This window comes from Limulus polyphemus, unplaced genomic scaffold, assembly GCF_000517525.1.
Source record: "Limulus polyphemus unplaced genomic scaffold, Limulus_polyphemus-2.1.2 Scaffold1425, whole genome shotgun sequence".
Classification (NCBI taxonomy): domain Eukaryota; kingdom Metazoa; phylum Arthropoda; class Merostomata; order Xiphosura; family Limulidae; genus Limulus; species Limulus polyphemus.
In genome coordinates this window covers 63,907-73,506 of record NW_013667035.1, presented here as the reverse complement: position 1 = coordinate 73,506, position 9,600 = coordinate 63,907, and the positions used below count along the sequence as shown (strand labels likewise).

The 9,600-nt window shown below is 31.0% G+C and overlaps 1 protein-coding gene across 5 annotated transcripts in view; it reads left to right on the top strand.

Annotated features, from left to right (window-relative positions):
* Positions 1-528: 528 nt before the first annotated feature.
* LOC106463498 (transmembrane protein 199-like) overlaps positions 529-9,600 on the top strand; it is a 22,131-nt gene continuing 13,059 nt past the window's right edge. The window contains exons 1-5 of one of the 5 annotated variants that reach the window (XM_022391016.1): positions 531-631; positions 1,902-1,986; positions 2,740-2,938; positions 3,889-3,968; positions 5,832-5,952. In XM_022391016.1, the coding sequence (XP_022246724.1) occupies positions 2,755-2,938; positions 3,889-3,968; positions 5,832-5,952 (385 nt within the window). In that variant the 5' untranslated portion in view covers positions 531-631; positions 1,902-1,986; positions 2,740-2,754. Of the gene's footprint in view, positions 632-672; positions 1,987-2,739; positions 2,939-3,888; positions 3,969-5,831; positions 5,953-9,600 lie in introns of those variants that run through there. The other 4 variants (XM_022391017.1, XM_022391020.1, XM_022391019.1 and 1 more) reach the window with 4 other exon arrangements.

The following is a 9,600-nucleotide window of genomic DNA, read 5'->3' as shown; positions in this document are numbered from 1 at the left end:
TTATGTTCAAAAGGTTGAACATTTTAACCACATCATTTTTATGCAGCAACTGAATTTCGTGTTTAGAAAGTATTTTTTTAAAATTCATTTAATAAAAACTATTACATAAATGGCGTAATTTCAATCTGTAATTAAATCTATAATGTCTTGACTTTTCCAAGCAGTTGTTATCTTTATAACATTTTAATTACTAATATCGAAAAACACATATAGAACAACCTTTCAATATTTGTATAAAGGTGAAGGAAAGTCTTAACGCATTTCGAATCCCTAGAACACAACAGGGAGCAACATTGTTTGATTTATTTACGTTCTTAAAATGTTATTATTTATCAACTACATAAAATGTCATTTCTTCAGCCAATGTGTATAATATTAAACAAACAGTTCTCTTGAATCCAAGATATCTCTTTTAATGTTAAACTAGTCCAAGCACAATAGTTCTGGCTGCTAACCACGAATAGTCAGGAGGTCTTGACAAAAGAAAAATGTCAGAAAATATTAGGAAATGTATAGACTGGCACTAGAGGGCTAAGTCAATCTTTCTAATTTGTTGAAATGTGTCATAACCGATATTTGTAAATTGAGTACTCAATATATATATATATATATAAATTGAAGATTGTGAGAAGTAAATATTCATTATTGTGTAAAATCGAAAATAAGTTATATCTTCTTCACGTACTCCAACGTTTTAAGTTATTTAAAACTAGGATAATTTTGCCAGTAGTAAGCCTAAAAGTAAAACTTGAATTTACAATAAAAGTTAATAAAACTAAATTTAAATAGTTCAATAGTACTTATAAGTTGTACTACAACTTACAGTTGTACTAAATCATTAAATGTACTATGTAGTCAGTAATGTAAAAATATAACTTTCACAGTTATACCACAGCAGGCACTATGTTATTAAATGACTCCTTTAAAGTTCATTATCATTGTTTCTATATTATCAACAGGTTTTGATTTTATAATTTTAATTAACTGAGGCACCTGTCCTACATTATTAGGTATAAAGATTGAGTGTAGGGCTTGAAGTAATAAATCTAAAATTTGTATTTATATGCATAATTTAGTTTACATGTAATTTACAACTACCTTATTCCACATTAGAGAAATGGTGTTACAATTACTCTGCTTTACTTTACCATATTACTTTTACTAATCCTTCTCTACAGCCTCAGTGTTTGTTGATACTCTTTGAGTACTTCTTAATAGACCACATTAGATATTCTTCCTCCTTCCTGGGTCAAAATAGAAATTTCTTGGTGATCCTACTCATGAACACCCAACACAGAATTGACCAAGTGAAAAGCAAGGGTTTTCAAATGTAGCCCTCCCACTTTAAGGGTTTGACCTTGTGCTTTTGTTGCCTTTTTTTCCATGAAAAACTCAAAGTAAAAAATTGTAGGAATAAAAATTGGTTCAAGACTCTGGAGTCATTAGCTAAACAAACATATTTTTGCTGTGGGCATGGCCAAGGGTGGATGGGGCTGGGTAACAACTTCCCTATGACATGTCCCTTGGTCCAATGTATCATCCTACATAGTTTGTTTGAGATTGATCCAAAGACCACAGGGGAGTTTGCTACACAAACAATTTTTTTACTTTTATAAGCACAGGTAATTTGAAGTGGCTATATCATAGCATAGGATATACACTGCAACTGTATTGTGTAAACATTGGTTATGGTTTGTAAATAAGAAGTTAGAATTTGAGTTTAGAGTGTAATGATTTCAACTTGTTTTACTCTACAATTTGGGATGGAGCTGAAGAAAATTAATGATTAATGTAGTTGACTACATCGGTTAAATGTGAATTCACAATGAAACCAAGGCAGTCTTAAAGTTAATTACAGTGTTTTCACTTTTATCTTAAAAAAACAATATACTGTAAAACAGGTCCTGGATCTTACATCCTGAGAGATCCGGCAGAAAATAAGCACTGTGAATTATGACTTGTCAGAGAAATCATTGCACTTGAATTGTGAGTAACCCATCATTATGACAATCTCTTGGAAAGGAAGTGATTTTGATACTTTATAAAATCTAAAAGTAGTTAGAAATATTTTTCTAAATTTAAAAAAAAATTCTTTAGGAAAACATTCTTTTGTATGTGTTGTGCAGGCCAAACAAGGGAGAAACTGTTTAGTTCTTGTTATTATACATCACACAACAAACTAATGCTTATGAAAGTGATATTTTTATTAAAGTGGAATGAAATGGTTTATTAATGAACTGGGTATGAGTACCAGTTCGTAAGCTGTTTGTTGGTGTCTCACTTTCGTATGTTTGAAATGATTTGTCTAGTCAAAAAGAAAGATGTGAAGAACATTATATCATGGTGCATCTGAAGCCTCCTGGTTGTTATTTTAGTGTTTTTATGAGCCAGAAAAAAAGGTTAAGTATTTAGACACCAGTTATGTAATTAAAAGTTTATATATATTTATATATATATAACATTCAGTTTTGACAAATTGTGATTTAGTATTCTACATCTGTTTCAGATTGCATCTCATTCCTTAAAACTGTGGCTGCACTAATGTATGAAAATATGTGGAACTTTATTATTAGACATTTAAAAAGGTTCTTGTTGATCTGGTGAACACCATTTATTCAAATTTAGCATTTATTTTTGAGTGATTAAATGTTTTGCTTGCTTTGTAAAATGATGAAAAACTTCCTGAAGGTATTTGACTTTTGATGCCATTATTCTTTTCCAATATTGTTTTAAAATCAGAACAACGAGGAGAAAATGAATGGTTACAAAGAAGACATAAATTTACTAATTAAGCCATCCAAGAAGTTGGTCAAACAGATGACTGCTCTTCAAGACTTGTGCACTTTAGAAGTGAAGAAAGAGATAAGTTGTTATAATTTGAAAGAAAGACCACCAATACCTTTCAGACTTATTAAGTATTTTCATCAGCTGAATACTGGTAAGTAGTAGAAGAGTAATCTCAATACACTGTTTTATATGCATAGTCATAAAGTAGAATGTTTCAAGTTAGTTAAAAAAACAATTAAAAAAGCAATTGTAACCAGATAGAAGCCTGTTTTAATGTAGAACTATCACTTAACATAAGCTTAGTGATTTATACACTTGGGCTTTAAAAGGATCTAGTGTATGCATTATACATGGTTTGTCACTGGTTTATTAAACCAACAATAGACTTGGAACTAGTTCTCTACTACACAGCAGTTTAAATAGTTATTCATATTAACACTGCATTAATGATTTCATGAAATAAAGTTATTTTCAGTGTTATAATTACAATGTGATTTCAATTACTATGATTCTGCATAATAGTTACAGTACCATTCACGGAAGGAATGAAACAAAAAGAAGATTTAATTGTTTATAAAATGTACAGTCTTACTTAACAGACATATATAATGATTCATCTAATGCATTTCTAACAATCTACTGCTGGAGTGATGAGATCGGGTAACGAGTGGTTTACTCTGTTTTACTAGTTAGTAAGTGTTGGTGTATCCAGTATAGGCTACAAATATGTTTTACATTTGAATTCTTTTCAATGTAGTTTGGTTTCATTTTTATAGCTGAGTTTTTGTAAAACTTTCTTAGCTGTGTTTTAGCTCAATCTGTTAATACAAGTTTTAAAAATCATTTTTTTAAAAGTAAACTATAAATATTTTCATATTCTGGATACTGGTATGTAGCATAACTGTGTGTGTTCTTAATACACTATCTGTTTTTTAGTTTTACAAGTCATAAAGTAAATATTTTGTCCATACATTTTTACATAGATATTTTAGTTTCTGTCTTCTATTACTTTTATTCAATATGATTATTTTGAAAGATATAAAATATTAAAGATTTTCTGGTATTTAAATTTTTAATGTTCATGCAATACCTTTCTACCAGAACATGAAGATAAAACTTACCTTCACGAAATGATGGAAGGATGCGAAGTGTTCTTACCTAAGCCAGAAATTTCTCCTAGGGTACGTTACTGGTTAGAAAATGTTGCTTGAATATGTCTTTTAAGAAATAATCACATAAAACAAAAGTTTACCTGAATAAAACGTCCCACTGAGGTTTCAAGTCTTGGATCCATTTTACTTTAACTATGTATTTCAAAAGCAAACTATAGACACTTAATTAAAGTATTAAGATCTTTTTAATGGTTTTTGATTTACAAACACAACTAGGATTGTGTGATTCTTTATAATATATATTATGGATTTACCTTTTGCGATAAAAGGTATGGGGCACACTACAAGATTTATTCTTAAAACTTTTTTTAATTTTTCAATCAAACTGTTATTAGTTAAGGATATGTTAATGATTACTTTATCAATAAACCATTTTTTTATCTAACAAATATATATTGACATATACAATATATATATTTCCAAAAAATGTTTTCACTATCGGCATAGGAATAGATAGGGCAAGTGGTAAGATTGCTCAAGGAGCCAGAAGCATGCAATGATAAAATTTTTATCTCCTCATTATTTATTGAGCAAACTTTCAACTTCTCTCGTGGAGCTCTCTTCAGTTAATGGATGTGAGAAGTATATTTACAAAAGTATGTCAGTTGTTATTGTTACGTCTCTGTTCATTTGTTAATTTCCCATAGAAATTCTTTTTGAGAAACTTCAGCGATACCAGTCCTTTCTTAAATAAGACTAGTTTATTCTTTCTCAATACAACTTTGCAATACACAGAATTTCCACAGTCACTTTAACTTTAACACACGCTATAATTCACAACGATTCACGCACTTTACTTACGGTCACTACTGCTCACTCGACTCAATTATTTGTCTCTATATCTGTATCTGCAATTTTCTATGCCGTCACTTCCCCTCTCCGCTTTATTTGCCGGGCTTATCTACAAAAATGGTGTCTAGCAAATACTGGGATATTCATGATGTTCCCCGATCCTTCTAGAAACTCATGACGTGATACCTGCGTCACGTGACTTCCGCTGTCATAACATTATTATAAAAATAGTGAAACATAATATACAGAATTAAAACTGAGAAATGTAATAATATTTATAGAACTAACTCGGGTTTTAAACAGAGAAGTAAATTTTGAACCTGAAGATAAACACCTAATAGATTTAAATTATTTTTCAACTTACTCACATTACAACTTTAAAATTTAGCAATGTTGTACTAGGATTAAGAAATAGCTTTGATGATGCCACAAGTTATGAAACACAAAAATGAGGATCCTTTTGTATTTAGAAGCAAGTATTTACCTATCTCAATCTTTCCTTTTACCCCAAGGCAACTACTAAAAAAAAAGTCCACCACTAAATGCAGTGTTCACAGCAAAGTGGGAAGAATGCCACAAAACAAATACCTGACAAACAGACAGTGGTAAACAAAATGGCGTGCAGTTGTATCTTCACTCTGTCATTATATTAAAATTGTTAATCGAATGTATTTTATTGAAATTGTGTATATGTTATATATATTAAAATTGCTGGTATAAAAATTGAATTTTTTGCAGTACACTATCAACTTGTCTGCAACACTCCACATGGAAGTACTGATCTATTTATACTTCTTTAAATTCTAAGCCTAGAGTAGTCATATAACTTGGCCATCATTTGCAAATGTGCATCCAGAACATTTGTTATTATTTTGCACAAAGTGTTTTTAGTGCTAGCTTTCGTGAAGAGTACTTTCCATCCACAAAGTAGTTACAAATATAGACTAGAATTTGCTGAATAATTCTTACCACTCATTTAGAACAGTTCTTTTACTTCTATTATAGACCTTAAATTTAATAAGAATTCTCTTTGCAATTTGCTTTTAATTAGTGATGAGATAATATATTCTGTTTGACTAGAATCCTGAACTGGAGGCAAGGATTCGGCGACTTCAGGCAGAACAGGCTGAAAGAGAGTACCAGCAAATGACACACAATGTTAGGCAAGAAGAGAAAACCTCAATGAAGCTTGGTTCAGAAGGTAAGAAGTATACATACTCCATCATTCAGGATCATTTCATGTTTAACTTTCTATATTTCAAAGTATAGAAATTAAAATGAACTTCTAAGTAAGGTGAAAAGTAGTGATTGTAACTACATATAGATGTTGAATTTCTCTTGACATGTGTAATACCAAATTAATATTAATGAGTCATTTTTATTATAGCAAAGTAGTCCTCAGAATAGACTTTTTAAGTTGCAAGTGTCAGTCGAAATTTATAAAAGTCGAACTGAGTCAAATTAACAAAAATGCCAACAAGTTCAACTGCGTAGGTCAAAATTTCTGTTAAAAAAATTCAAGTGCTCTATTATTTTATAAAACAGAGGGCACAATAAAAATAATCATGAAACACCACTATTGACATCTTCAAAATCTACACCATCAGTTGTTATAACAATTAACTAATAGGACTATCCATTTACCTTGAGAATGCATCAGTTGCTGCCTACATGACCTACTTGATGTCACACAGTCATATGAGTGCAGCACAATTTTTGCTAAAAGCATTAGGCCTATCAGGCACCACTTTGTGGACAATAGTTCTAATAACTTCAAAAACTCAAAAAATCACATATATTAGAGAACATGATTTAGTACATACAAGAAGTGGAATGTCAGTTAAAAAACTAGAAAGTCAGTGTAATAAGCTTGTTATTAGGTTTGGTTCTCAGAGCAATTGCAAGGCTGGAACTATTTTGGACAATTTTACTTTAACAAGTGCTAGTACAGGTATATAATCCAACTAAATTTGTGCTGATGAGGCCTAGTACCAGTAGCATCACCAGTAATTACAATATGTATGCAGAATAATCACAATCCTTCTCTTTGAAAACAAAGTTCACAGTGATATGTGCTTCAAAAGTGCTAAACAATGTGATGAAGATGATGATTGTGACAACACATCATTTCACCTGAGTGATATATAGTGGTATTTGCTACCAACAGGGACAACTACCTCAAATGACCATTTGAAAAATGTGCATAACATAAAAAGCACTTCTAGCATGCCACAGTTTAGTGTAAATAGAACTAGCCTAAGGCCTGTTGGTTTTATTTGTTAATTTTGTTTGTCTTTGTTACTAATGGTAGGGATAGTAGATGTAACAAACTTACTCTTTTAATCTAGATCTAGACTTAATGTTACAGTTCTGTAAAGTTTTTACTATGTATATATATACATAAACATAAATCTACTAGGCCTAGCGAGAGTATGCGTAGGTCTAACTCGTCGGGTAGATATAGGCATATATCAAGGCAATTATAATATGTATGGCATATACCTAACAACAAATTAGCTATGGTTTAACATCAGAAGTGCATAATAAATAAACTACTGATAACAAATATGTGGCACTACAAATTATAGTCATACGTTTGAATGCTTGCATTTTGTTTTAATGCTATATCAGTGCAATAAGTTTTTTTTAATGTTCTTTAAGTTTTAATTTGTTGTTTTCAGTACATGTATGATAAATTTTCTCTTGGTAATGCACTTTTTACATTAGTAGTACTGTTCTAGTAAAGGTTACATAAAAATTATTAAACCCACTATGCATATTCACATTGCAATATGACTCATAAACCATTGCTGCTACATGCAGTCTGCCTTAACAGACAAAAATGTAATTTAATACAAAAAAAAATTCACTGTAATTTTCACTAAGGATTATCTTACTTTTTTTGTGATTTATTTCAGCAACCCCTGATTGCTGATTTTGATAAATCTAGACTTAAACTTGCTCAAGTAGAAAACCACAGAGGAGCTGTTTGAGGATTTCTTGATTTGGTTTGGCATGAATCTCTTCGTGACAATTGAAAAGTCAGGATTCAGTTACTTTTTTGCAAAACATTTTCCATCAATGTAGCTTCCTTATGGAAAATACACTTGACAAAGTGTATCAGGAAGAAAAATTGGATATCATTCAAGAACTGGGACAACTAAAGTACTGATGTTTGAAGTGACAAATATACTGGCACACATTATATAGGTCTATGTGTTTGTTGCATTATCAGTAAAACCATATGAAAGCATGGCAGAATTTTTCACCAACATTGAGGACAAGCAATTTTATGCCACTCATGATGGAGCAGCAGTAGCAGTAAAGAATACAAGTACAATTATGAAATTCCAGTGGAACCACTGCAGTGCACATGTTGCATTTGCTGCTTATAACTGTCCATAGTAACCGACCTGAAGAAACTTTTGAAAAAGTGCATGGAGATTGTCCATGTTCTTCATTATAAGAGGCATTTATTGCAGAAGAAGTTCACAACCAAAAAGATCATGTAGTGCTTTCAGTCACAAGATGAAAAAGAAAATTATTAACAGAATTAACAGTTCTAGCAGTCACAAACCAAGATGATGGAAGAGAGACAACTCATATTTAAAGTATAGTCTTACTTGACTTGTACTTCTCCAGGAAAACAAGCACACAGCTTGATCTTCTGGAAAAAGTATTTCAGTCCACCTCTTGCAGGTGCTGCTAGGCAAATCTTCTCATGGAATGAATCTTCTGTGCCAGTTGAGGCCATGTTTTCCAGCTTCGGTTTCATGGATAATGGCGGGAGATCATCCATGTTTCCAAGAAATTTAAAAAAACTTCTTTTCTTTACGTTTTTTAAAATGTAAAGTAAAAACTTATTTTGAGAGAGCCAAAATCATTTTTGTTTATGAGTAATGAGAACTTTAATCAGTTTATTACAGGGATATTTTTGATTATGTTGTTCATCAGTTTCACATGCATGAATTATATCTAGTGCAACAGTATAGTTTCTGAAAACTTAATGCTATCTTTATTTACTGATTCATACCTATTACAGGGATAGAAACATCCCTCTTTTTTTTTACAGGCATGTGCACCTTTATGTCACCAACCAGTCCCCACTTCTTAATGGAGCTGTCATATGCCTATTTTAAAAATACTGTTTATGTTTTCATTGACACTCCCACTAACTGCTTTTTTTTTCTTAGAATAGAAACCAATTATCTTGTGGCATATCCTGCACTGGGTAACAAATAAGTTGAAAAAAAATTGACTCAGTTGGAGTTGTAAAAAAGTCAACTAGTTGAATAAGTTAGTAAAAAATTAGTGCAGTTGGTCAGAAATAGATTTGTGACTGATTCCAGTGACTATAGCAAAGCCAGTATGGTTTGACAACTGGTGCTAACAAAAAGGTAAATTAAAATCATTTGGTAACTTTATTTCTCTATTAAATCTCTCAGCACGGGCTCAGTTCCACGGACCAACCTCATAAACATTTTGTGCTTGTTATAGTTTTCATGCTATAACTTTTAAATTGGTAAACGTATCTGCACAAAATTTTGAAGATTATCAGTAAACACTAAAAGGCTTTCGTATGCAAAATATCATATATTTTTTTATTAATGTTTTTGTCATGTCTTTTTTCATTTCGAATGTTGATTATCCAACATGCAAAGTAATTTTCATTTTAAGATTAAAAATACTTTTATGCATCAGAAAACTTTCAAATTTCACGTGTGAAATCTTTATAACCTCCACATATTTATCAAATGTTTTTTTAAGAAAAAACTATATTTTATCAGTTATTTTCACTATCTTATCTATCGTCAATTTGACCGACCTTGTAACCACCATAAAAAATTAG